Source organism: Rhinolophus sinicus, chromosome 17 (genome assembly GCF_057876585.1).
Source record: "Rhinolophus sinicus isolate RSI-liver-muscle chromosome 17, RSI-T2T, whole genome shotgun sequence".
Classification (NCBI taxonomy): domain Eukaryota; kingdom Metazoa; phylum Chordata; class Mammalia; order Chiroptera; family Rhinolophidae; genus Rhinolophus; species Rhinolophus sinicus.
The window spans coordinates 64,482,044-64,509,878 of NC_142517.1; the positions used below are offsets into that span (position 1 = coordinate 64,482,044).

General features: G+C 42.0%; 1 protein-coding gene across 4 annotated transcripts; it reads left to right on the plus strand.

Moving 5' to 3' along the window:
- The first annotated feature begins 145 nt into the window (after window positions 1-145).
- On the plus strand, window positions 146-27,385 carry B4GALT4 (beta-1,4-galactosyltransferase 4). 4 transcript variants are annotated; one of them, XR_016019862.1, is made up of 8 exons: window positions 146-478; window positions 11,167-11,565; window positions 14,570-14,802; window positions 16,810-16,997; window positions 17,155-17,314; window positions 21,402-21,462; window positions 23,484-23,588; window positions 26,450-26,588. XR_016019862.1 is itself a non-coding variant. In XM_074331561.2 (7 exons), exons 2-6 carry the CDS (start codon window positions 11,313-11,315, stop codon window positions 21,477-21,479), a joined length of 912 nt encoding a protein of 303 aa, XP_074187662.2. In that variant the 5' UTR covers window positions 147-478; window positions 11,167-11,312; the 3' UTR covers window positions 21,480-21,524; window positions 23,484-23,588. The 4 variants fall into 4 exon arrangements, 3 of the variants coding, with proteins under 3 accessions (XP_074187662.2, XP_019585239.2, XP_019585240.2); XM_074331561.2 differs by lacking the exon at window positions 26,450-26,588 and having other exon boundaries at window positions 147-478; window positions 21,402-21,524; XM_019729680.3 differs by lacking the exon at window positions 17,155-17,314 and having other exon boundaries at window positions 157-478; window positions 21,402-21,524; window positions 26,450-27,385.
- The last annotated feature ends 450 nt before the right edge of the window (window positions 27,386-27,835 follow it).

The following is a 27,835-nucleotide window of genomic DNA, read 5'->3' on the forward strand; positions in this document are numbered from 1 at the left end:
CCTATGGGAATAAATGAACCATTCCTCCAGAATGGGTTTCCATCCTTTCTGCTTAGAATACGGGGCACCTGGAACTCTTCAGTGCTCTTCCGCGGTCTTGTCTTGACGCGGAAGGCTCAGGTTTGGCTCTTCTTTCCAAAGCTTAGCGAGCATTGATGGGGATTTAGGAAGCGCCCAGCACCTAGCGCAATACAGTCTCAAGGCTTTAAGATCATTTAAAGGACAAGCGGTCCACCGCTTTCCCCTCCGGCTACTTTTTCCATCCGCCAGCTGGATTCGGTCTGGCCCGCGGTGGAGCCGCAGGGCTTGCTAAGAGAGCTGCCGCTCCGCCTCCAGGGCAAGGCCGAGCCGACTGTCGGGGTGGGCCGGGGGCGGAGCCCGCGCGCGGGAGCCTCCTTTGGGCTGCGGGGCGGCCCCTGAGGCCTCTTCTCATCGCCTCCCTTTTCTCCCGGCGATGCTCGCCGCGGCGGGGCCTGGGGTGAGTAAGCCGGGCCTTGGCTCCACCGGCGGCCGGGAGGCGCAATTCCCTGCGCAGGGCGGTGGCGGGCTCCGCGTGGGGATCGCCAGGCGGCAGGCCCTGGGTCGTCCCGGGCTGAGTGGGCGCCCGTGGGCCGTCCTGCCTCACCCTAAGCCGAGGGGCCCGGCAGGGGGCCTGCGGAGGCCCAGCCGGGATGGAGGCACTCTGGCGCTCCCTCTGCCGCCGGCGGGGAGCCAGGTGAGATGCTGACAAGCAGGGAGCGATTCAAGGGTCCCACCCCATCCCCTGGCCCGGCGTCACGATCCTGGGGTCGCCCCCCAGAATCTTTCTTCCAGCCGGCGCATCAACGTGAAAAAGCCCCTTCCTTCTCAGAGCCTCTTTCTCCAGGGTTCCTACCAGGAAATTGACAGCTGATCCCAGCCTGGGGGCCTGCAGGGACAGAGGAGTTGTGCCTGTCGTCTGGATTTTAAAGTACTTGAGAGACACTTGCCCTTAGGGAGGCTCTGTGTCCATCCAGTGTCTGTTGATCGCTATCTGTTGATGTTTGGCTTTCCATTAGATAAGGATTAAACCTACGTTTGAAAAAAAATAGAGAAGTCCAGGAGGATTGGAATTGAGAAAAGGCCTTTGAGTTGGTAGCCTTATGCCAGCAGGGTGGGTGTGCACCGCGCTGAAAAGTGTTCAAGAAGGGTGAGGGATGAGGACGTGGGGGTGGCCAGGGCACAGGGAGACCTTTCCAGCCGTTTGGTGATGAAAAGGAGGAGGAACATTGTAATTTGAGGGTTGAGGAGAGTTTTGTTGTTGTTTAATTTTTAAATTTCTATTTTTTTAAAAAGGAAAATAACATTGAAAATGCAAGAAAATCAAGGAATTTTGAATAGGGACGAATAGGATTCAGGGTCCAGGTTGAGAAACTGGGTTTAAAAAGAGGGGTGGAAGGCTACTTAGGCACCAGGGCTGGGCGGGAGTGCTGGAATGTGTGTCTCTAGGGGTTGGAGATAATGCTTGACGGGACCATAGTTTATCTTTTTGGAGAAGAATTGGCAGTTAAACCCCATGAAATTGCAAAAACTTTTGTGATCCATGCTTTGATCAGATAAAAAACATCTGTTAAAGTACTGAACTGTTGGATTACAGAATTTTGGGGGGTGGGGATAAAACTAACTTGTTTCCCCGAAAATAAGACCGGGTCTTATATTAATTTTTGCTCCAAAAGACACGTTAAGGCTTATGTTCAGGGGATTTCATCCTGAAAAATCATGCTAGGGCTTATTTTCCAGACAACATGGTAGTTCTGTTATTACATTTTATATGCCACTTGAAGAATAAGTATTTAGTATCTACGTTATTGGGATAGTAATAAATAATGTGTGCTTTTCCCAGAGATTAATGTAACTGATTTGAGAACTAACCATCTCTTTGAAGATCTTTTATTCAAGTGGGAACATCCAAAGCAAATCTGTGGTGGTTTTCTTTTCTTTCTTTTTTCTTTTTCTAATTAAAGTTTATTGGGGTGACAATTGTTAGTAAAGTTACATAGATTTCAGGTGTACAATTCTGTATTACATCATCTGTAAATCCCATTGTGTGTTCACCACCCAGAGTCAGTTCTCCTTCCATCACCATATATTTGATCCCCTTAACCCTCATCTACCACCCCTTACCCTCTGGTAACCACTAAACTATTGTCTGTGTCTATGAGTTTTTGTTTCTCATTTGTTTGTCTTGTTCTTTTGTTGTTTTTGGTTTCTTTCTTTTTTTTTAAGCCATCAATGAACAAGGGTTTCTCAAACCTACCCCGGTTCTTGTTGAAAATATAGATTCCCTGGCCTCACCTCAGGCCTCTGAAATAAAAATCTCTGTGGGTGGAGTTTAAGAATAGTAATTTCAGAGACCAACGGATTCTCTGGCATTGAAAATTATTAGGGGTGGCCAGTTAGCTCAGTTGGTTAGAGCATGGTGCTAATAACACCAACGTTGCCAGTTCGATCCCCGTAAGGGCCTCTGTGAGCTGTGGCCTCCTTAAAAAAAAAAAAATTATTGGTAAGACTCAGGTTTTTCTTTGACATTTGGGTTTGTTGAGGCCTCTTTAGAACAGATCTCTTTGAGGGTTATATGAATGAATTGCTGCCAAACTTATGTAACTAAAAATTATAATCGGTTTCTATTGTGTCATCTCTAAATTTTAATATATTTTAAAGGAAAATTATGTAGTCATTTTACATGAAAAAACAACAACAAAAAAACCAACAGTGTTTCTGATCATAAAAACCCCATTTTAGAAAAATTAGAAGATACGGAAGAAACAAAATTTTCTATAATTAGGAAACAACCACCAGTGATTCTTTCTGGCATTTTATATATAAAAGACATGCACACCACACACATATATAGCATAATTGGGATTGTATTCTGTATATATTTTTATATTCTATTTTTTTATTGCTGAGCTATTATGAGCACTTTTCCACATAGTTAAGTTTTTTAAGCGCCATTTTAATGAAAGCATATGTTCTATCATATGGAGGTACGATCATTGATTAAATTAGCTCCCTTTTGCTAACACTAATTCTTTTCAATTTTTGGTTATTTTAGTAATGTTGGTTTAATATTGTAGTCTACTTGTCTCATATTTTCCTTAGAATAAATTTCTAAATGATGGAGGCAAAAGCTGAAATACATTTCACTGCATTTCCTCATCAGAAGGAAAATGAACGTTTCTGAGGGATCTATTGCATTCCAGATCCATTCTCTTATTTCAGTGGTTCTGAAACTTTAATTCATTATGAGAATCACCTGGGCAGCTTGTTAAAAATTGATTTTCCTGAGTCCTAGGCCCAGATGCTCTGACCCATTAGCTCTGGAGTAGGGCCCAAGAATCTGCAATTTTAATAAGTTCCCTTCTGTATTAGAAAATAAGCCCATTTGGAACCACACTTTGAAAAATGCTTTTTAAATAAATGGCAAAACAGACTCAGAAATTTAGGTCACTTGTCCAGAGCCATTCATGCATCTGGTAACAAGATTTAAACTCAGCTCTTCATGACTTCAGAACCCTTGTTTTTTCCATTACCTAAGACTTTCTCAAACCTTCTCATTGGTGTGTCTTTAATGACTGCAGAAAGGGAAGTTCCATCGAGCCCACTGCAGGGTTATCTGTGATAGCTGGAAATGACATATAAGTGTGCATTGACCATCCGTTAAAATCCCCCCTCAGAAATTCTTATGACTTCTGTTATGCTGCATAACATATACTGTATAAAACTGTTTTAGTTCTTTGCTAGTTAAATTTACTTCGTGTTTCCTGACCGTTACATGACAACTCTTGCTGTAAAGTGGTTGATGCAGGACCATCTGGTCACTCTTGCCCAGAGGTGGGGATACTGCTCCATTATGCTCTATGGGTTCAGGGAGGAAGGGTAATCGAAAGCAGCAGCTCCTCTTGGAGTCTGGAAAGAGGGGCGCTGCTTTGGAGTACTCAATGGCCGAGGAGCAGAAGGCGGGCATGACCAAGAGAACAGTACTACTATTGGAGATAGGGTCCTCTGACTTTCCCCCTTCTTTATTAAGCTTTATTTTTCCTTCTTTTTGCCATCTCATCCATTTTAGTAGTAGCCTGGGATTATGGTGCGTCCGTATGTATTTCAACTGGTATATCCTAGGAAGTCATTTATTATTTAACAAATCAAGCACCTGCTATGTCAGGTAAGTTTGAGGTAATAGGAATACAAAAATCAATGATTCTCCTTGAGAATTAAGTTAATTTGACTGCCATATGTTGGGTTATACTCAGTTTCCAACTTTTTTTAATTTTTAATTTTTAACTAATTTTAGACTTAGAGCAAAGTTGCAAAAATGGTTTAGAGAATTCACTCAACTTTCCCTACTATTAGCCCCTTACATAACCATGGTTCAGTTATCAATGCAATTAGCTACAGACCTTATTTGAATTTCATGTTTTCCTGCTAACCATTTTTTTCTTCTTAGCGTCATATTATCACTGATTCAGGAGATTGAGAGGTCTTATCACTGGTGATACTAACCTTGATCACTTGCTTAAGGTGATATCTGCTAGGTTTCTCCACTATAAAGTTACTGGTTTTTTTTTCTTTGTAGCTAATAATTTGCCTGAGGGAGATACTTTGAGACTATGCAAATGCTGTTTATCGTCAAAGTTCACCCACTCAGTTTTGTACCTATTGGTGGATCTCATCTGCAACAATTATTACGGTGGTGTTTGCCTAGTGGTGATTTTTTTCATCTTCTGCTTCCTTATCAATTGGAAGTTTGCTGTAGGAAAGAACTACCCTTTCTCACCCTTGTGTTTAGTTGATCATTTGTATCAGTGTGGACTCATGGATATTCATTTTATTCTGTAGGTCAAATGCAATGCCATTGTCGACGTAAGAAACATCCAAACCTGTAGAGAATTTGTATAAGAATTTGTTATCTGAGCCAAACTGACAGTTTCTGGGAAGCAAGATCTCAAATGCTTTGAAGAGTAACAATTTTGCAGTTTTTTTTTTTTTTTTTTTAATGCATTTGAAATTGAGGAAGGAATGTAAGGAAGATTACATGAAAGTGGGAGAAAGCCAGGTGGGATTGGATTATAGGGTGTTAAGATTATGTGCTCTCTTTTTTTTTAAGTTTTTTTTTTTTTTTCAATCTTGTTGGGGGATATTGGGGAACAGTGTGTTTTTCTAGGGCCCATCAGCTCCAAGTAGTTGTCCTTCAATCTACTTGTGGAGGGCGCAGCTCAGCTCCAAGCCCAGTCGCCGTTTTCTTTTTTTCTTTTTATTAGTTTCAGGTGCACAAAACAATGTAATAGACATTTTTCAGTTATATCCTTCACACAGTGACAAACCCCTTCCCCCCATCCACTATCCCTCTGACATCACACACACAGCCATTATATTTCCACTGTCTCTATTCCTAATGCTGTACTCCTCTTCTTGTAAATATATATATATATATATATATATTTATATTTATATTTATATTTATATTTATATTTATATTTATAGTATATAAATATTTACATATATATATATATAAAATTGTAGTTGGCATTCATTATTGTTCAGCTTCAGCTTCAGGTGTACAGTGCAGTGATCAGGCATCTACATCATCTCTGAGGTGGTCTCCCTAACCAGTCGCCATTTTCAATCTTTAGTTGTAGGGAGCACAGCCCACATATCCGATGTGGGAAATGAACCGGCAACCTTGTTGTTGAGAGCTCACGCTCTAACCAAGTGAGCCATCAGGCTGCCCCTTATGTGCTCTCTTGAGGGTGATTATGCCTTCCAGGGGTGTTACTTCTGGCATTTCAAAGGTATGTTAACCTAGATGCACAAGAACAATGGACAGGGCTTGTTTAAAACCTTTCACTAAAGAAGTTAGAAGCCTGGGGCATGACTGCCCACCATGACCTGCCCAGTTAGAACTTTTTGACTTCTTACAACACACCTTTTTCATCCACACCATCCTTATTTTCTTGCTGAAATGCTTCTAGTTTTAGCCTGTAGGAGCTCAGTCTTTGAGTTCAGATGATTTGTGCACGTAAATGGCTACTATCATTTCTATCCCACCCTTGCCCCTGCCCAGGGAACCATTGATTCTTTAAGGTCTGGGCAATGATCACCCAGGAGGCGGATAAAGGAGCTATAATGAGGAGAATGAATACGAGAGGCCCAAGGAAGGTAGGAGAACATGTGTGCAAAAAGTCAGCTCTTAGGAATTCTGTAGGAGTAACAGGAGTAGCAAATTATCAGCCTTTCCACTGGTGCTACTCCAGAGAGGGCCAAGTGAATAGGACCATGTGCCTGGGACCACATCATGCCCACTCTGAGATGCCGTGTCTTCAAGATTACCAGATGGATTTAGAAATGTCAGAATGCTTGTTTTGGCACCCTGGACTGCTGAATGAACACCACATCCTTTCTTCCTGGTGGATAAGTGCTTAGTAAATATTTATGGAGATGGAGTTGACACCTGGTGTTCCCTGCCCCCCATGGTGGTGCAAACATGTGCATGTAGAGATTCTCCCAAGAATGTGATATTTAGAATTCATGCCGATTTACCTCTTGCTATAGCTTGTCTTCCTTACTAGATTTTTTCTTTTATTATTATGGAAAATTTCAATTTCAAGCATACCCAAAAGTAGAGAGAAAAAGAAAATAAGCCCTCAGTTTCCTATCACCTAGCTTTAGTACTTCTCAATTTTTTGCCACTCTTATTTCATCTATGCCCCCGTTGTTGGAGGTGGGACTGACCTATTTGAAAACAAATTACAGACGGTAAAATCTAAGAAAGGATTGAAATAAACTCTGAGTATAAGGACTACCTCAATCCCCTTTGTGCCTAGCACTATGCCTGAAAATAACTCCTGAAAATAGCAAGTGCTCAGAGAAGACTGGTTGAATTGCGAAGAGGGAAAACAAAACTATGAAAACATCATCATTTTGAACTAACTCTAGGGTAGACTTCTAGAAAGGAAAAGGGTGGTGAGTGTTGCCCTAAAATAACTTCTTTCATGTTACCTGTATTTGTTCTCTATAGCTGTGATTCCCCTGTCACTTCAAGACAGTCTTCATTGAAAAAAATCTCTTTTCAGAGAGAGTACAGGGCCTCTCAGTTTTTTAAATATTATTGTAAATAAATCCAACCTGATGACGTTTTCCCAAACACCAACCACATCCTTTCTTCCTGGTGGATAAGTGCTTAGTAAATATTAGGGAAGTTACCTGCCCTAAAAGAGAACTTTCTTTTAAAATATCATGATTTTTTCATTATAAAAGTAATACAGAGGGTGCCAAAAAATGTATACACATTTTAAGAAAGCAAAAACTATATTAAAATTGTAACACTCAGTATATACTGATAATAAAAAATGAATATAAGTCGTGCATACATTTTTTTTTTGGCACCCTTGGTATATATTCATTGAAAGAAAAATAGGAAATTACAGAGAAATAGAAAATCAAAATCATCTGTATTTCAGTATGTAATTCCAGGGATAACATTATTTTGGTTAGCATTCTGATAAAATCAGAGTCAATAAATATTTACTATGTTCCTGAGAATGTGCCAGTTATGTTTGGGTCTATAATCAGTAAATTCTTAGATCAACAATGTAAAATAAGTTTTTTTTTTTGTTTTTTTTTTTAACTTGTTTTCTAGCCGGGGAAACATGCAATTGCCTTCAGTCATTTAACTGACAAAACAGGCTGGGCAGGAGATCTCTCTTGATAGATATCACACCCGGATATTCACTCACAGGACCAAAGAGACCTCACACTTGAACTTCCTTTTCCTTCACTCTGGCTCTCTGAGGAGAGCACTAAGACTAGAACAAGTGTGACGTGATTATTTCTAACTGGATCTCACACAGTCTCAGTAATTGGAGTTAGCAATGAAGAGCTAATTATTAACTAATCATTAAGAATGGCTCCTTGCTTTTATCATAAAATTTTTTGGACCAATTTCTCAGGCAATATTAGTCCATGATTATTCCCAGCTCACTGCTTATTGGGTAGGTTTTTAAATCTCTCATTTATACTTCCTCCCTATGTAAAATGAGGGTGCCAGATGTGTGTGCTTTCTGGTCCTTTGTGCTTCTAACACTGCAGTACTCCTATGATCAGAAGTCCCTTCAGGCAGGTGAGTTTCCCTATGAGGGGACCATCCCTCTATAAACAGCTCTGAGAAAAACAGTGTTCCCAGTCGAAGTTTCCCAAGATTGAGATTTTTTAAAATCAAAAACTATTGCCAGGGGCCGGCCCGGTGGCTCAGGCGGTTAGAGCTCCATGCTCCTAACTCCAAAGGCTGCCAGTTCGATTCCCACATGGGCCAGTGGGCTCTCAACCACAAGGTTGCCAGTTCAACTCCTCGAGTCCCGCAAGGGATGGTGGGCTCCACCCCCTGCAACTAAGATTGAACACGGCACCTTGAGCTGAGCTGCCGCTGAGCTCCCGGATGGCTCAGTTGGTTGGAGCGCATCCTCTCAACCACAAGGTTGCCTGTTCGACTCCCGCAAGGGATGGTGGGCTGTGCCCCCTGCAACTAGCAACGGCAACTGGACCTGGAGCTGAGCTGTGCCCTCCACAACTAAGACTGAAAGAACAACAACTTGAAGCTGAACAGCACCCTCCACAACTGAGATTGAAAGGACAACAACTTGACTTGGGAAAAAAAGGCCTGGAAGTACACAGTGTTCCCCAATAAAGTCCTGTTTCCCTTCCCCAATAAAATCTTAAAAAAAAAAAAAAAAAGCTATTGCCAATCCTAGCATTTAAGCTTCCTGCAATTAAGTCCACAAGACTTGTCTGGCCCCAGGAACCTACAGACTTATTTTTACTTGGAGGGAAGAGAAAAGGCCTCCAGGAAGCCATTTGAACAGGGAGGAAGGGAGGAAGATATGGGAGCGAAGGCTGCCAAAGAAACTCAGCATATTTCAAGGGTTTGTGGTGGGTGCCCCCAGGCACCATGGGGAGGAAAGATTGAAATGTCCATGTGAAGGATATGGCAAAAGCTCAAGTTTGGAGCTGACCACGTGGGCTCAGGCCCCAGCTCACCACTTACTAGTGATGTAGTCTTGGTCAAGTTCTTTAATTTCTCTAAATCTTCATTTCTCTATAAAATGAGGAGACTAATAATTCTTACCTCACAAGCTTGAAATGTGAATTAAGGCAATATAAGTGATTTAACCCCAGTGCATGGCACAAGTAAATGCACAAATAAATCGGTCTTCTAATTTATCTGTTATAACTGCCTCTAGCATCAATTTCTTTGTGATACCTTCATACGACTAAATATAGGCCATACTGTTTGTTTGATTCCTGGGTCAAATCTTTTTCTTTTCCCTTTTTTTATTGTTTTCTAGCTGCGGAAACATGTCTAGAGGGGTTGCTTCAGTCACTTAAATGACAAAGCAGGCTGAGGCAGGAGATCTCTCGAACCTGCTGTGATAAACTGAACCTGACTTCGGTTTATAACATTGTATCTAGAGAGAAATGCTTTCTAAGTTTCCTTCAAACTAACCTAGAGGTAATTTTTTGGTATATTACCCTTCAGTAAGTATGAGGCTATCGTGAAAGTTGTTAAGATTATTTTGTTTTCACAGTAAATTACCACATCCTCACATTTTATTAAAAAAAACAAACACAACAACAAACAAAACCACAACAACTTTGTTTTCATTATAAAAGGACAAAAGTATATTATACAAAATTCTGAAAGAGATAACACCCCTGGCTAATCCTATGCTCCTGATACAATTATTGCTAGCTCGTAGCTATGTTTCTTTTTAGAGTTTTCTTATGTCTATAGTTTTAGTGGTAATCACACACAAATACAGAATTTGTTTTCTGTTTTTCTTTTTATTGCTTAAGATTTAATCATAAGTGTTTCTGCGTTATCACTTGGTCTCCATTCTGTCCATTTAATTGAGGATATGTTTAGCTATAGAGATTATCAGTGCCCTGGCTTTAACATTTCTGTAGTCTTCTGATAACACGTTGAGAATGTGAGGAGAGATGTGGTTTTGGCAATGCAGAATAGGATGTACGGGGTATTGCTACTCACCAAGGGGCCTTCATCACTTTAGTGCACTCACCATAGTCTGGGATGGGCCCTGGGCAACTGGATTTTTGTCAATAACTAAGAGCATAGGTGAATTCATACTGAAGTATGAAATCAGAATGACAATTCAACTGACAGTGAGAAATATAGTACAATAAACTAGCAGTTCTGGCAGCCACCAGTGTGGCTGCCTGTTGGTCATTCCTAGTCCAGAGTTAAAGTAATAGAACAATATCAACATTGATGGTCACCGCGTAGTAAGTGCTTACTCTGCATCAGGAGATAGGCTGGCACTTGATATATGAGTACATTAGGGCATCCAGTCCAACAATAACCTCTCTGGGTAGATACTGTATTTATCCCCATTGTACAGATAAGGAGACCAAGGCTCACCGAAGCGATTGGTTTGAGGTTTCATGGCTGATATATGGTGGAGCTGTAGTTTCTGTCTGAATCAAAACCTCTGACCTTAAACACAGCTGTAGTTCTACCTGTTGTTCTTACAGACGATTGACCTCATGTGTTGGTGTTCTCTTGTGTTTCTTGTCCTCTGCCCTATTTGGTGGGATGTACCCCTTACCACTGCCGTGTTGTGAAAATAAAAATTTAGAAAAAGATTCTTAATTATTCATTCCCTGTAGTTGAGGAACATGTTTTCCTCGCTCTCACAGAGAAGAGCTTTTGTCTTTTCCCTCATTTTCTCTTTGGGTCAATATACTCTTTGTAATAGGATTTCGCATGTTAATCTTTTCTTAAAGCTGTGCCAGGAAAGGACAGTTAAGGCTGTATTTTAGGCTGTGGCCAGCTCAGAACTGAGGAGCCATTTACAGTCTTGTGTTTGCCTTCTCCACCTGTGTAATATCTGAACATGGCTTTTCTCCAGGTGACAGGCAGCCTGGGTGATAACCCAGAGAGAACTCGTGTGATGTACACATGCTCGGAATCTTTTACCTCTAAAATCTCTGATTTTCTGATCTCTTAACCCTAGCAGGAGAACTTCCGTTACTGTTAGTCAAGATCCTCTGGGGATAGGTTTTCAGGTTGTGCTGACGTGAATCATTTCGGGATCGGATTTCCATTTGAAACATGTCTTTGTGATTGCCTTCTAGAGATTGTTGGAGGGGAACGACTGAGCAGAAGCAGGCCTTGCATCTTCAGTTGTCATCGAGTTTGCAATCAGATTGGAAAAGTGGACCTTGAAGTCTCCTGCGTGCAGTGAGACAGAGTGACCCATATTGCTCACATCACAAAAAACATGGGCTTCCACATGACTTTCTACCTTTCCTACAAATTCCGATTACTGTTGCTTTTTACTTTATGTCTGACAGTGGTTGGGTGGGCCACCAGTAACTATTTTGTGGGTGCTATTCAAGAGATTCCTAAAGCAAAAGAGTTCATTGCTAATTTCAACAAGGCCATAGTTTTGGGAAAGAAAGAAACTCTGACTAATGAAGCATCTGTGAAAAAACCAGACCTCGACAACTGCCCTTCTATGTCACCCTACCTCAGTAAGTATGTTTTTTTTCCTTACAAATGCTATGTAAACTTTTTTATTAGATAATGTGTACAGAAAAGTACAAAAACCAGAAGTGTACAGCTCGGTTAAGTATCACAAAATGAGTACACCTGTGTAGCCAGTATGTAAATTAAGAAATGAAATCTTTCCAGAACCCCAGAAGTTCATATTTCTTTCAGTCACTACCCTTACTTCAGTATTCTAACACCATCCATACATTTGTCCTGTTTACGAACTTTATATAATTGGAAGCATACACTCTATACTCTTTTGTGTCTGGCTTCCATTGTCCAACATTATGTTTGTGAGCTGTAATCCATATTGCTGATGCAGAGTCTTCCATTATATGAACATACCCAATTTCATTATCCAGCTACAAAAGTCTTAGCAGCATACGTCAACAGGCATTATTTAGCTCACAAGTCTGTGGGATGAGCTTGGGGTCAGTTGATCTAGGCTGGTGGCCCTTCTCATGTCTCTCATCCTTCCCCTGGCATCTGCAGAGCACAAGTGCAGAAATGCAGGCACATTCTACCCTCCACTTGTGTCACATCTGTTAGCATCCCGTTGGCCAAAAGTATGGAGTCGAGGCAGGATTGAGTATATTCTTCAATGTTGTCTTTAGTGTTTATTTCTTAAATGTGTTGTTTTGATTCCCTTTTGATGTCTTGCCTTTCAATTCAAATGGACAGTGAATTGGTTTTAGTGAACACATGAATTAGAGAGGAAAAACTCCGCTGCGATATTATACATAACCCACGAAAGTTCTATCAAACCTCAGATTTTTCCAGAACATCAAAGTGATTATAGTTCTCCAGATACTCCTCTGAGCCTTACATTGTTCCCTCTTTCCAGAATGCCTTTTCTCAATCTATGTCTGCCTGGCGGCTTCCTGTTTATTCATCAAAAATCCAGTTTAATCCAGTTTACTCCAGAGTTAATCTTATGCTCCCTGGGTGCCTGCTTATATTTCTATTGTTGTGCAGACCACAGTGTGTTTTTCATGTGTTTGCCTTTCTTTCCCAGGACACAGCGTGCAGGCAGGATGAAGGCAGGGTGGGCCTTTCCAGCTCTGCAAAGTCCAGTGCCCCTCACGGGTCCTACAGGTGGCTCTCTGCATACACTGTTAGCTCTCTGTGGGGGTGGCCTGGGCTCTTCAGAGTCCTCTTGCTTTTAGCTTAACAAAACCCTACAGAGCCACTCTCCTAATGGAATCACAGTCTTCTACTCTATTCATAACTGCTGCTTCTCTTTACTCAGTCATGGTGAAGCCAAAACGTTATTCCTGATTGTGTGAGGGAAATTCTTCTGCTCACACATTACACAATTTGAGATAGGAAAATGAGTTATTAAAATACAAATCTGACTGTACTATCCCCTTGTTTAAAATCCTCACAACATATTTAAGCAATAAAGGCATTCATAAGAATAGTCATTATGGCAGTGACACAATACCGAGCAAGTACCTGGATTAAGAGGGTGACATAGTAGTATTGAATGCAGATGGGCCATTAGTGACCCAAGAAGGAACCAAACTTGGGAGGATGTCATGGGGTGGTAGGGAGACTGATAAGAGTAGGTGGAAGCAAGTACTAGACATTTGGTGTTAATGTTTATTGAGGGCCCATCAAAGTTATGACTTTGAGAAAGTGAGCAAGTGGATTAATTGGTATCAGACCTGTTGCTTGGGGCTTTTTCAGGGGCCAAGAACAGAGACATGACCAGGTTAACTTGGATGATGGGGTTTATTAACAGTCCACACGGGAAACCATCTCAACAGCCACACCATTTCCCAGCAGCTCTGTGGCCCAGCACCAGCTCTCGTAGCTTACCTTTCCTGTAACTTCTATTCTTACTGTTTGCTTTTAGGGCATTACTACTTGGCCGACCCTGTCTCGCATGCAGACCCTTCAGGAAAGGCTCTTTCTTATAGGCCAGTTATTATCTCTAGGTGGCTGGAAGCAGTTATTTGTCCTTGGTGCTGCTGGACAGTCTTTTAACAACTTCATGGACACTAGAGCCTGGTCCCAGCTGCCCTGGTCAGGGTAGGGGATGGTTACCTGGAGCAAGGCACCATGACTTGTCCATAGGCAGGACCTGGGACTGCATTTCTCAGAAGAGGATGCAACAACTTGCAAGCATCTTTAGGTTTTACAATCTGATCAGTGCATATGGAGTTTTAAAAAAGCGTGGCTCAGTTCCCGAGCCAGAGGTCTGCCTCCTCTGTTCTCTGTCGGTATTCCCTGTCAATTCAGATCAAAGAGGAGGGTCCTTGGCTTCAGCCTGATCTTTAAAGCCTAAGATTGGTTACTGTGGGTGCCTCTTAGGTTTCATCCAGTCAGGCTGCTTCCAGACTTGCTGAGCAAATGCTCCACTGGGGTGTCTGCTACTATGGCAGAGCGGGAGAATTCTGGGACGTAGTCCCTGTTGCATACACCTGTGGCACATACCTGTGAACGCTGCGTTAGAGAGCAAAGCTAGTTTCTACCTCTGCTGTTTTACCTTCAGGGAGCTAGGAGAGCTCCTAGGAACTTGGAAGGAGTGGGGAAGAGGGCTTTGTCCATGAGCTTGATTCCATGGAATGCCCTTGATTTTTAAGAGATTTCACCTTTCTTTGGAATTTTGAGAAGGAAAAGCGAAGAGAGCAAATCTGAAGTTTATTTAGCCCTGACCGCTGCTCTTCACCAGGGTCATCGGGACAGAATGCATTTCATGTTTAAGGGTGAATCACAGCCAGAGTTGGTTATCGAGACACTAGGGAATGTTCTTATATGTCAGTTACATGCTTTTGCAGCCAATAACCTGAGTCACATGATTCTGTGATTGTAGTTCATGACCAAATGAGGCTTTAAAGTAGTCATAATAAAAGCTAACACTTATATAGTGCTTGCTGAGTGCCAGGCAGAGTTCTAAGTGCTTTACATGTACTAGCTCATGTAAGCCTATCAACACTCTTGAGGAGATAGTGTGTTTCCTGTGTTCTGTTTTAATTGTAGGAGGTCAAGACAAGCTCATTTTCAAACCAGATCTTACTCTGGAAGAAATTCAAGCAGAAAATCCCAAAGTGCACAGAGGCCGGTATCACCCTGAAGAATGTAAGGCTTTACAGCGGGTCGCCATCCTCATTCCACACCGGAACAGAGAGAAACACCTGATGTACCTGCTAGAACACCTTCATCCCTTCTTGCAGAGACAGCAGCTGGACTATGGCATCTATACCATCCACCAGGTAAGTGTGGGGCGGACCAGGGCTCTGCCTTCAGATTCTCCTCTCTCTGAGGGACTTGGCCGTTTGTCTATCTTGGTTAAAAGGAGCATCAAACTATCATCAAAGGAGAGGTCTCTTACCTTGTTTATTCTTGAAAGGAGTAAAGGAAATTCTTGTCCCAGAGTGTGGAGTAATGGGACTATGTGCTGGGAAATTTTACTGCCTCTTCAGTGAACCTCTCGAGGAAGACTGTTTTGTTGTGAGCCCGTCTATGTTAGCCAATGACTGCCCGATGATTTTTCCCTGTGATTTACCTATGTTTCCCTCTGCATTTGTTGGACACTCCACGATGAGGTGCTGGATCTGTGTTATTGAGCATGACTGTTAGTTGGGCATCTAGACAAAGGATCTGACAGACTACTGTGTGTTAGCCACCATGGGGCTCTATGACCGTCTCCACCATCCTGCCTTTAACTTTGCCCTTATTTATTCTGTAAGACATGTTTAGTTTTTCCCTTCTTGGTTCACTTGTTTGGCTTCCAGAAGCATGATTTAGTAGGCACACAGTAAGTGTAAGCGTGGGCTGCTATTGAAGAGTTTAGCTCAAAATGGAGTGCGTGATTCAAGATGCATTTATTTGGTGTTAATGTTTATTGAGAGAAAAAGAAGGCATCAACTTAAATATCCATGTCTAGCTTTTGAAAATTATCCTGGGCCATCCAAATATTCCCCCCTCTGTTCCTTACAAATGCTAAAAATGCAAGCAAAATCATTAATTACATGCTTACTATTGGTTATAATGAGTGATATTTGTTTTAGGAAAATTTTTCACAAATCAGAGGATATATGAAAATCAATGTATGTATATAATACATATTGCCCCCCCCCCTTTTTTTTTCAGTATTTGGAACAAAATTTTGCTGTTAGGTTGGTGCAAAAGAAATTATGGTTTAAAAGGTTAAAAATAATTGCAAAAACTGCAATTACTTTTGCACCAGTCTAATATTATTATACTGTGTTATAATCAGTTTTGTTTTTACCTTTGTTAGTCATTCTGAATTCTTACTCAGAACAGCCACTCCCAATGTAGAATATTTTTATGAATAGGAAAATACGTCTGCTTTGTGTTATTCTGTTCAGGAAAGCACTATGGTAACTTTTGTGAATTGCCTGTACTTTTGTTATGATAAACTCTTTATTGAACTAGAATTTATTCTGAAGGAAATTGATCCAAACAGCCAAGAAAAAAATGAATACTGTAAAATCTTTTTTCATACTACAGCTCTGGTCTTATTACTGGTCGAATGCTGTTCTTTCCGTTCTCAGTGATGAGTCCCATCTGTAAGGCTTCCACCATTAAGTGTGAAAACAGGATTCTCTTACAGTGATTCCAAGAGACTTTTAAGTAGCTTATAAATATTGGCAATAACCTTCTCTGTTTATAGGTCAAGAATTCTTGATCCTTTCTGGCAAGGTATATCTCTTGGAAGCTTTGTGTAAATTTGTTCAATAGGGTAAGATTGGGATGAGCTGAGAGTTGAACAGTGAAACAGTGTTACTTATTGGCATGACTAGTACGTAAGAAAGGTTTTATAGTTTTACATTGGATAAAGGCATATTAAGAAATATTTTGAGTTCTTTTTATTTGTATTTAAAAACTGGGTTTTAAAAAATAGTGGTAAAATAACAATATTTACCGTCTTAACCATTTTTAAGTGTACGGTTCAGTAGTGTTAAGTATATTCATATTGTTGTATAACTAATCTCTAGAACTTTTTCATCTTGCAAAACTGAGACTCTAGAACCATTAAATGACAGCTCCCCATTTCAAGGTGTGTTTTTAAGTTATATAATTTAAGTGTGTATGAAATGTAAAGAAACAGTTTTTTACTGTTATTGCATCTACTTTGTCAGATCTCCATGTCACACACATAATTGTGTAATACCAGCCCCGGCTCTGAACTGAAGGGGGCACAGTGTGAAACCTTGTCTCAGGAGCGTTTCAACTTGTCATTTCTGTGTCTGTAGGCGGGAAGTAAAAAGTTTAATCGAGCCAAACTCTTGAATGTGGGCTACCTAGAAGCTCTCAAGGATGAAAATTGGGACTGCTTTATATTCCATGACGTGGACCTGGTGCCTGAGAACGACTTGAACCTTTACAAGTGTGAGGACCAGCCCAAGCACCTGGTTGTGGGCAGGAACAGCACTGGCTACAGGTAAGGCGGCCCTTACCTGGCTGGCTGGGGTGAGAAGCCTGCCTGGGGTCGTAGGGCACAGTGTGGCTGAGGAAAATGAGAAATAGGGAAAATGGCACAGGACATATCACTTAAAGTTCAAAACAGGAATTAGAGTAATTAGGTGTTTCCTTACTAGGAAAAAGCCCGGCAAGGGCCTTGGCAGAAGACCAGAAAGACAAAAAAGGAAAGAACAGGAGAGGAGAAATAATCCCGGCAGTGCAGAGGATGGCCAGACTCACCTGGAGCACCCACATGGTGGAACTTCTGCAAGCTGTCCCTCACTGTGTAGCCCTCAAGTAACTTCCCCTTCTGTCCCTGACTTCCCCCTCCAGAAGGCAACGAGAGCATGCCCCTTATGTTCAACCTATTAGGCCTTTGTTGTGAGACGGTGACATTTTTTTCTAGACTGTGGCATCTTTCCAGTGTTCTGAGGGAGAGTGGGGAGGGCCATATCCACCGAGTCGTCTGCTCAGGAGCCAGAATGCCCAGCAAAAGTTCCTTTCTCTCAAAGCCCCTGTGGGCAGTGCCCACTATATCTGTCTTCGTTCCCCATCCCTTGTGCCCCCCAGAAGAGGCATATCTGCTTATTTTATACCAGCTTCTATTTAAGCACAACCAAAGGGGAAATGGTGACCAAGAAAATTCTCTACAGATGAAGCTAGATTCACGTGTGTGTGTGCACACTTACCTAACAGCTTCCCCAAGCCCTGCCACGCTCATGTCTGTGGTGCTCACTGCACCGGTAGCCAGGAGACCAATTTGAATAAGGTCCAGTGTCTGCTTTCAAGGAGCTCCCTATTGGGTGCTGGTGTGGGGAGACAGCTACGGTGGAGTTGCGTCAATTTTGCGTTTAACCTTTGCAGATTCTACCCTAAGCACTTGGTAATAAGGGAGAAGGGAGAGGAAACAAAGCTGAGGGGATAGATGCCACTAGGGCAGAGGCAGTGGGGCCTCAGGGCACAGGAGGGTTCCGGAAGAGAATCACAGGTGTTTTTCCTTTGGGAACTTGATCTTTGGATCTGAGTCACATTATCTGGAGGTTTTGCTTTCTGGTCTCTGGGTCACCTCTGCATTGAGGAAAGCAGCGTATCATGGCTGGGCACCGTGGTATTTTCAGAAGCATGTCAAACCATCTGTTCATTTATTAATAAGATATCACTGTCTACAGCACGGGAATACCTGTCCTTTAGACCCTTGACACAGATGATGACATCCCATTGCCCACTTCTAAGTGATTGTGGTGAGAGATTACAGTCACATAGCATTTTTGTTTTTGTTTCGTTTTGTTTTGGAGTTCAGATACATAGGACTGTTTTAAGGGCAGGCTTTTTTTTCAATTCTAGATTTTTATCTTTGTATTAAGGTGGACAATAGAAAACTCAGTTCTTGGGTATTCCTGCTGGGAATTGATTTTGAGTAAAAACTTGGGTGTCACAATCGTAGATTTCATCAGAGGCTCCTCACTCTAACAACAGCCCCTTGTATGAATCTTGCTGTTTTAACTTTGCTGTTGTAATTGGCCATACATTTATATTATGACTAGCCATCAGAAAGCCTTTGTCTTCCTTAAGTGACAGGTTTTCTTAATGTGAATCAGGTGATCGAGTGTGTCCCCTCTTTTATCTGGGTGCAAGAAGCTCTGAGCCAAATGCATGGCTTTCTTTTTGAAGCTGAAAGGAATCTTATTTGCAGATCACAGTTCTAACATATTTCCTATTTTAATCTTCTATTCTGATATAAGTTAGATTCCTCTGGTCCCGGTTTGTCATTTTGTCATCTATGTTTTTCTACTTTATTATATGTATCATGTAAACTGCCTCATCTTCTGTGGCCAGAGAGGCGGGAGTAAGTAATGTAGGAGTTGCCCTCTGTCTATCCCCTACCCCCATCTCACCCCTACCCCCACCTCCCACGTCTTACCTTTGCTATTTTAGGTGGAATCCCTCTTGTTGCTGGCAGCTGCAGTTGCAGGCAGCTAAATGTCTGCTCCCTGCTGGTAACTGTGTGTCCCTATGCCACAGAGTTGAAATCTGCACACGCTTTATTCATCATCACAGTAGCCCCAGGAGTGTAAGTGCAAGAAATGTTTTCCCTTTACACACATGCAGGAGGAAGACATTAAAGTAACTTGCCCCAACTGTCTCGGACTCTGATGAAGCCAGAAATAAATCTTGTTTATCCCACAGACTATGGGTCAGTGGTACAGCTTTGGACCAGTCTTTAGCAGATTTTATTGCCAAGAATTCATTTGGTACCTGCCTGCTTTCTACAAAGACTCTACCGTTATTTTATGACTACATTTTACCCACCTTACAGCCCTGTAAAAAGAAATAAAACTGTTCCAGGGCCAATTAAATATTTGTGCTTTTCCCAATAAGAAGAAAAACCAAAAGCACATATCAATAAACACATAGTCATTTGCGATCTAAGAGGCCACTGAGAAACAGAGTTCTTTAACCTTTCTTTCCAACTGGTCTCCTGCACCTCCCAGAGCTGTACTGGTCTCCAGGTGCTCCTCAGATGGCCTGCACTTTTCTCCGTTTTCACTTTTCGTTATGGCCACCAAGAGTTCTGGCCACCAAGAGTTCCCCCATTTTCCTACGTATCTGAATCCTCCGATATGTGGCATCTCCTTCCTCAGAACCCTGATGACGCTCACCTTTCTTGTTAGACTATAAACTTTTGAGGGCAGGGCCCAGGAATTACAGTGTTTAGCTAGCTGTCTTGCACCTGGTGGGTAGTGGTTACTCAATAGATCACAACCAGACCATCCATGCGGTTCTGTCAGTGGTGTTTGGCAGGCTGTGCCCGGGCAGGAGTTCCATTCAGTGTGCTTTGATGAAGCTGCTGGTCTTCAGGTAGTTAAGAATCCCTTCCCAGTCAGAGTCCGTTAGCCATGGCAACAGTGTAGCCATGGCAACAGGTCACTGCAGTAGAAGTCTTGGGTAGTAGTAGCTGCCTTCTGAGAACTTTATTTCCTTTTGTTTGTTTTAGGTTATAAGAATACCATTTTCCAGAATGTTAGGTTGGGAGTATATAAGGAAATCTGCTTCTACTATGAGTTAAACAGGGTCCTTCCCACCTGTCCTCAGAACATAGAAACAAACAGCTGGACTACATATTAGCTTTTGGGACTCCACCTGTTAGATGGCAAATGTCTGTGTGTTTATTGATCTCTCCTTTTGGTTTTTCTTCTTATCTGGAAAAGAAGAACTATTTCACTGGCCCTGGAACACTATGGACTGAAGTTAATTAAAGTTAGAAATCCTCCATATATTCACATCTTTTATTTAGTAACATCCATGTTATTAAGCTGCCTTCATGTGCATTTCTGCATTGTTACAGGTGTCTGAAGGGGTATCTTTTTTCCTCAGATTTGCTAATTGGTCCACCAGTAGTCGTAAGATCCTATGTGACTGGGAGGTACCCTCTGACGGGTCCCTCTTGATCTCTTCTCTTTCCCCTTTTTCTTATGGTGTCTCGAGGCTCCACCCTCTGTCCTCTTTTCTTCTCATCTACTACATTGTCCTTGGACAGTGTATTTCTCCTACTCCCGCACCTCCAAGTACCACCTCTTGACAGCTTATTTCCAAAGCCATATCTATAGCCACTCCTCTTTTTTGAGCTTGGACCCCGTATCCTTTTGACCACTGGCAAAAGCCTAGGGGAATTCTCAAATTCAGCTTATCCAAAACATAATTTACTGTCTTCCTCTCAAAACCTAATTATTGTCTGCATACTTTATTTTTGTGAAAGACATTATCACCTACCTAGTTGCCCAAGCCAGAAACCCCAGGGTTGTTGAGGTGCTTTGGGTTCTCAGGAAGCAGACACCGAGATGGAGATTTGCATGCACAGATGTAGAGATTTGCACACAAAGTGTGTGCAGGAGCTGTCTCCTGATCTTCACCCTCTCGCCTCAAAAAAGTAAAGGTAAAAAACCAGTATATTTTCTGTGACACTTATTCATGCTGAACATGGATGCAACCTCAGAATCCTTCTTAACCCAGTAACCTTGGTGGCCACTAGTATTCATTGGATCGGCACGGGGGATGAAATCTGTCATCCAGATCTGATATTAATGGTGCACAATTCCAGGTACCTCTATGGACATCTGCATACAAACATTAGCAATAACAGATGGGTGGCACCTTGCTTAGTGAGCAGATGTGAGCACTTGTCCAGACTCAGGAGGGAAGGCCAGACAGGGAGGCCAGGAACATGAGGAGGTGGGTGCCAAGCAGGAGTGGATGGGTGAAGTACATGGTCTTCAAGATGTCCCTAGAATGCCAGTCCTGAATCAGAGACTTCTCAAGTGTCTGCGGAGAACAAAAAGGCTTTGTGCTAATGTCCGTATCTTTTCTCTCCTCTCTTCTGCTCCAGGTTACGTTACAATGGATATTTTGGGGGTGTTACAGCCCTAAGCAGAGAACAGTTTTTCAAGGTGAATGGATTCTCTAACAACTACTGGGGATGGGGAGGCGAAGACGATGACCTCAGACTCAGGTGAACAACAGAGACAGGTCCTCTTCACCGGGCTCTGCTATCAGTGGTCGTTCTGGAAACCTACGTTTTATAGTTCCTATAGATGCCAGTCCAGCAGGTCACAAGGCCACAGATTTGGGCTTAAAGGGGGCCAGGGGGCAGAGGAAGGGCAGGGTGGCCCGAATTGGTCTTTGTCACTGGCAGTTGAGAAACGATGCAGGGTGGCCTGTTTCTGGATCATGGTAGTTTGGGGTCCAGAGGTGTTGATGGTGGTCTCTGTGGACTTGTCAGTGGGTAGTACTTACTGAGAAGGGTCTCACCAGTGAATGAAAAGTCCCAAACTGCAGAGAGTCTGCAAAGCTGCAATTTGAGGAAAGTGGCCAGAGGGCCTGCTATAAACCTATGCTTTCTCCCAGACCACAGGGGTCTGGGCACAGTTCCCAGTGCCCAGAGCAGGGAGTGCCAACAGCCTGTGATGAGCTGCACACCCTGAAGCAGACAAGGATGTGCTGTCCTCTCACGCATTAGCTAGCCTCACACACTGTGGGAGCAGCTGCTGGCCGGACCCCCAGATTGGACTCTTTGGCCTACGGGCATTACCCTCAGATTCTCTTGTACTACTTTCTTCTCTGAGGGATTCAGAGGGAATATATCTGGCCCCCTCTCTCAGCTCCCTCTCCTGAACTTGGGTTTTATGGCCAGAAAGTTATGGGTATCCCTGTCTCCCAGAAAGTAATTATTCGAGAGCCTGGAGCCAGTATCTTCAGATTTATAAAATTAGGGTCCTTCTGGCTATCAGGAGCCCCACCCCCCTTTCCTCCTGCTATTGTCTCTTGGAAAGGAATTTTCTCAGCTGGGGTTCTGAATTAATGTGTGACTGCCAGAAATGTTCCCTTGCTTCAGTGTAAAGAAATCAGGGCTCCTTGCTGGTCTTGTTCCCATGCCCAGGCTGAGAGTCTCTGGGATGTTTCTGGCAGGAGGGAGTGGATTTCCCCGACCAAAGGCTCCATAAGAACAGCTGTAGTGATGGGCAACAGCTCCTCATGGCCCAGCCCATCACCAGTGTGTGTGCGTGGCTTATGAAGTGGACAGAAGGTGTCTGTTAGATTTCAGGGCAAGAGAAGCAAAGGCTAGATGTAAACAATATCCATCATCTTCCCAATATTCATTTCACTGCCCAGATGGGATGGTTAGTAGAATTTTGCATTGACCATGTATTGTCACTGTCTTTTTTCCTGTTGCTCCCCAGCTTCAAGGTCAAGGGGAGCCCCCAAGTTTTTTTTCATTTGATAGAAACATCGTGGCTTCCAGAATGGTTCTTGACTAATGCTACGTATGGATAAACCAAATGATTTGAACATACAAGTTGGTTGAGGTTTATTTACTAAATATTTATGTAATAAATGCAGCAGGCACCACCCTTCTTTGCATTTATATGATATATTACATAACAAATGAGATTGTATTATCTCATTGGAGCCCGTCTGATCAACTCTATAACACCATTGGCATTTATAGATGGGAACGAAGACCTGGAACAATGAACCACTGTGTAAATAACAGCATCTCAATTTGAACCTAGGTTTGTGGGCTTTAAAGCTTGTGACCTTAAATGATCATTACTTTCTTTGTTAAAAGAAGGAAACAACTAAGTAAATTAAGGATCCTAAGAGACTCGATTCTCTTATACCTCATGATGTTTTAGTTGTTTTTAGAAAATGACAAACTATGAATTGACACATGTCCTTTGTACTCCAAAAGTAAATGTTAAATCTGATTCTTTTATGGACTTACTGCCTAAGGCCCAACATTATAAGAAAATTCTTTTTTGTTAATATCCAAATAATCAAGCTCTGTGTGACTGTGTGTGTGTGCACATGTGTGTAAACTCTTGCAATGATTCTTTTAAAGTGCCTAGTGGTAGATAAGTGGGATGGAATATTAGAAAAACAAAACAAAACATCTCTGCTATTTTTCTAGGGTTGAGCTTCATAGAATGAAAATAATCCGGCCAATGCCTGAAGTGGGTAAATATACAATGATCTTCCACACTAGAGACCGAGGCAATGAGGTGAATATAGAACGGTAAGTCCTCACGTGCCTGGCAAGCTGCCTACTTAGTCTTGCCTGTCAGTAAGGACTCTGCTGAATCTGATTGGATGAGCCAGTTTACTGTGTTCAAAGCTTTTTATTAAGGTAATTTTCACGACAGAAGTAGAGGAAATGGTATGTTGCACCCTCATGTACCCCATACCCAGTTTCAACAATTATCAATTTGTGGCCGATCTTCTTTCTCACACTTTTTTCCTCCTCTTCCACTGGATTATGTAGAAGCAGGTCACATATCACAGCATTTCATGGGTAAATACTTTAGTATGTATCTTTCACATATAAGAAGGCTTTAAAAGAGAGCCACTATACCTAAAATTAACAATACTTAGTATCACGAAATATCCCATCAGTGTTCAGATTTCCCTGATTATCTCACAAATGCTTTTTAAAAAAACACTTGTTTTATTTGGATTAGGGTCTCGGCAAGGTCCGTTTGGATGATCTCTCTGAAATCTCTTTCAGTCTGTAGGTTCCCTTTCCCCTCTTTTTTTTTTTTTTTTAACTTCTTGCAATTTATTTGTTGAACAAACCATGTCATTTGTCTGATGGAATTTCCTACATTGGGGATTTTGCCAGTTGCATCCCAGTGGTAAAAAGTAATATGTGCCTCTGACCTCTGCATTTCTTTGTGAACAAGGAGTTAGATCTTGAGGCCTGAACAGATTCCTGTACTATTTTGGGGCAGGAACACTTCATGGGTGGTGTCATGTATCTCCTTCTGCGCCACGGTAGGAGGACACGATGTCTGGCTGTGTCCCTGAGATATCAGACATTGTCAGCCTCGTCCCCACTGTGAGGTTTCCCATCAGTTTTTCACTTAATGATTTTAGTAGCCAGTGCTGATTGTCACCTAAATTTATGACGCAATTAGGGATTGCGAAATTCTGATATTCTGTCATTCCTTCTGCATCTATTAGGTAGCTATTTGTACAAAGAAGGACTTGGCCTCTACATATATTTGAGTACCTTTGGGTATGGTTTTTATGGAAAAGGCAGAATAGTAAAGGGAAAGAATCAGCATTGCTTTTTCATTTTTCAAAATGATGAGTTGATATTCTCTAGCGTCCTTCAGGATGCAGTTAACATCTTTTCGATGTTCAGCTAGTTTCATCTTTGGCAAATGGGATCTTCTTCATATTGACTCCTGAATCTTTAGGCATGACTACACTGGTTTTGAGAGCTTCCCTCCCTGTGCTTCCAGTGGGATGAGCTGTTCTAGGCTCATCTAGTACTTCTGTCCCAGGAATTGGCCCTTTCACCAAGGATTCTTGACAGATAAGCCAATTCTGTATGGGACTATGATGCAAAAATCTACATTTCTCTGTTCTGTTTCTTTTTCCCTAATTTTTAAGACAGCGTTTAAAGGACTTTTGGCCCTTTTGTTAAACTCTACATTTTAAAACAATATTAATGGGCTTTATGCCCAATATTACAGAGCTTTGTTAGAGTTTGTGTTTTAAAACAATATTAGGGGGCCGGCCTGGTGGCTTAGGTGGTTAGAGCTCCATGCTCCTAACTCCGAAGGTTGCCGGTTTGATTCCCACATGGGCCAGTGGGCTCTCAACCACAAGGTTGCCAGTTCGATTCCTGCAAGGGATGGTGGGCTGTGCCCCCTGCAACTAGAAACGGCAACTGGACCTGGAGCTGAGCTGCGCCCTCCACAACTAAGAATGAAAGGACAACAACTTGAAGCTGAACGGCACCCTCCACAACTAAGATTGAAAGGACAACTTGACTTGGAAAAAAAAAAAAGTCCTGGAAGTACACACTGTTCCCCAATAAAGTCCTGTTTCCCTCCCCCAATAAAAAAAGAATCTTGAAAAAAACCAGAAACAACAACAACAACAACAAAAAACAATATTAGAAGGCGTTTTTTGCTTTTTTAAGTATCTCTCACTATAATGAAACAGCCATGTCTATTTTCTATGTGTCCTTCCGGTCTCTGTTCATAAGCATGCATTTTTCTCTTTAAGTTGTATCCCTATACAAAAGATTGTTTAGTTTGCATGTTTTTCAATTTTATATAAATTAAATCATACTGTATTACTTTCCTCTGACTTTATTTGGCTCCACATTATGTTTCTGTTCCCCATCTACGTTGTTACTGTAACTGAAATGGATTGATTTTCACTGCTAAGCGTCTAGAGACCAACTCAGTTCATTACCTGCTCCTCTCCCACATCCCAGGGCTCCAGCCACACAGTTACTTATTCTTCAAATACATCCTGCTTTTTTGCATGTCTCTGCATCTTGCACTGGGTGGTCTTTCTTCCTGGGTGTCTTATTCCTAACTTTCTTCACTTAGTGAATTTCTCCTCTTTTAAGCATCAAATTTTCCTTCTCTATGACCCCTCCCCAGACTCCCTCACGAAGGTCAGTGCCCCTTGATTCATCCTTTTCTGCATACGTTCTAACTTTGAGACTGTCATGAAAGCTATGTACCCTCCCTGCCTACAAACACAAAATTTCCCTAACCACATTGGAGGATTCATAGATCCCCTGAAGCTTATCTAAGGACCTGTTAGCAGTGGATGACACGATAACACATTGTATCAATGTTACCTGTACATCCTTCTGTCCTGGAGGTTCACTGCATGTAGTGACTCTTTTTATCATTGGTCTCCGGGGTCTTACATGGGGTCTGACACATGGCTATCATTGGTGTCTGTTACCTTAGATGGGGAAAATAAACATTTTTCTGTCGTAGGAAACCCGACAGGTATACTAATTTTCAAAGATGCTTTTGCCAAATTTTGTGCCAAAGCAAAAATGATGGAAATACTATGCTAAATTGTTGTCTTACCATTCACTTTTTTTTTTTTTTTAATCTTTAGGATGAAGCTCTTACATCAGGTGTCAAGAGTCTGGAGAACAGATGGGTTGAACAGTTGTGTTTATAAATTACTGTCTGTGGATTACAATCCTTTGTATATCAACATCACAGTAGATTTCTGGTCTAGCCCATGAATCTGGATTGTCTGGTGATGTTCGGAAGAATTGAATATTTGATTACAATAATTTTGGCCTTAGAGACTTCCCCTAGTAGCACACATTAAGAATTTGTTACAGCTAATTATCTAGCTGAATTTTTCCTTTTTGTATTTTCTTAGCAGAGCTCCTGGTGAGGTGGAATGTAAAACAATTGTAACAAAACAACTTGCTTAGTTGTTTTGATCATGTGGGTTAAAATATTGTAATTCCGGTACTTGAAGGACTAAGTGTAAAAGGACTAATCAAAAGGTATCATGCGGGCTACTTGAGAACTCTAATTGAAGGAGATTTATTTAAGTTTGAAGTGCTACATTGTGAGATATAAAAAGCCTACAGGAAATAAGATTGTTGAATGTCCCAGAGAACCAGGATTATTCTCGTCTGAGAGAGAAAGGTACGAAGATCTATTTCTGTTACTTATATTTCCTGCATGGTCATCTATGAAGAGGTGGGTCCCAGGTGGGATGAAGGCTGCAGAAGAGGGGAGAAAGGTGAAGAACCAAGATGCTGTGAATTTCGGAATGAAGAGGTGGCCGGAGGACAGTGTCAAACGGAGAGGAAGACACGGCTGTGCTCGCTGCTACTGCTATTGGGCAGGTGGTGTTGCCTCCTTGAATACACCTTCCAGTAAGAGCCCAGCAGAAAACACATTATCTACTAGTTTTTAAAGCATTTTTGTAAAGTGATTTTGTACATGTAGGATCTGAATTAGTAGTTTACAAATGACATATTGACTAATAATACATGGAAAATACCTCTGCAGTAAAATATAAAAAAGCTTTGGGTGCTCCATCTTGTTTTTTACTGTTGTGTGAGGCCTGTAGATGTATTCATTTCAGTATCCATAATCCTAAACAGCTTAAAAACAAAGCGAATGAGACCAAACCCTCCCACTCCCTCTCTTCTCCATCCTTCTGTTCCTCTCTCCTGTTCTTCCTGTGTACAGCCTCCTTGTACAACCAGCTTCAGGCCTGTGGCAGGTGCCTCTGCGTCTAGTTTCCTGGGCCACAACATGGTTTTGTTCACTTCATCCTCCTGTGTCTGCTCCTTTTTCATGATCAATAATGGCCTAAGGGGCACACCTGGTTGGTTATAGGACAGGAAGGGGTGGAGCCTGAAGCTTAGAAAGCCTTTCATTTGGAAGGAAGGTGGGGTCATGACTCGGACTTGAGTAGTGGCAGTGATTTGGCAGAGAAGCCACCACACTGCTGAACTTCCTGGGGAGGGTG

Coding starts and splice junctions, on each gene's coding strand:
- B4GALT4 (XM_019729680.3), top strand. CDS start 11,313: ATGGGCTTCCACATGACTTTCTACCTTTCCTACAAATTCCGATTACTG. Junction 16,998..21,401: donor AGGAACAGCACTGGCTACAG/GTAAGGCGGCCC, acceptor CTTCTGCTCCAG/GTTACGTTACAATGGATATT. Junction 23,589..26,449: donor AATGAGGTGAATATAGAACG/GTAAGTCCTCAC, acceptor TTTAATCTTTAG/GATGAAGCTCTTACATCAGG.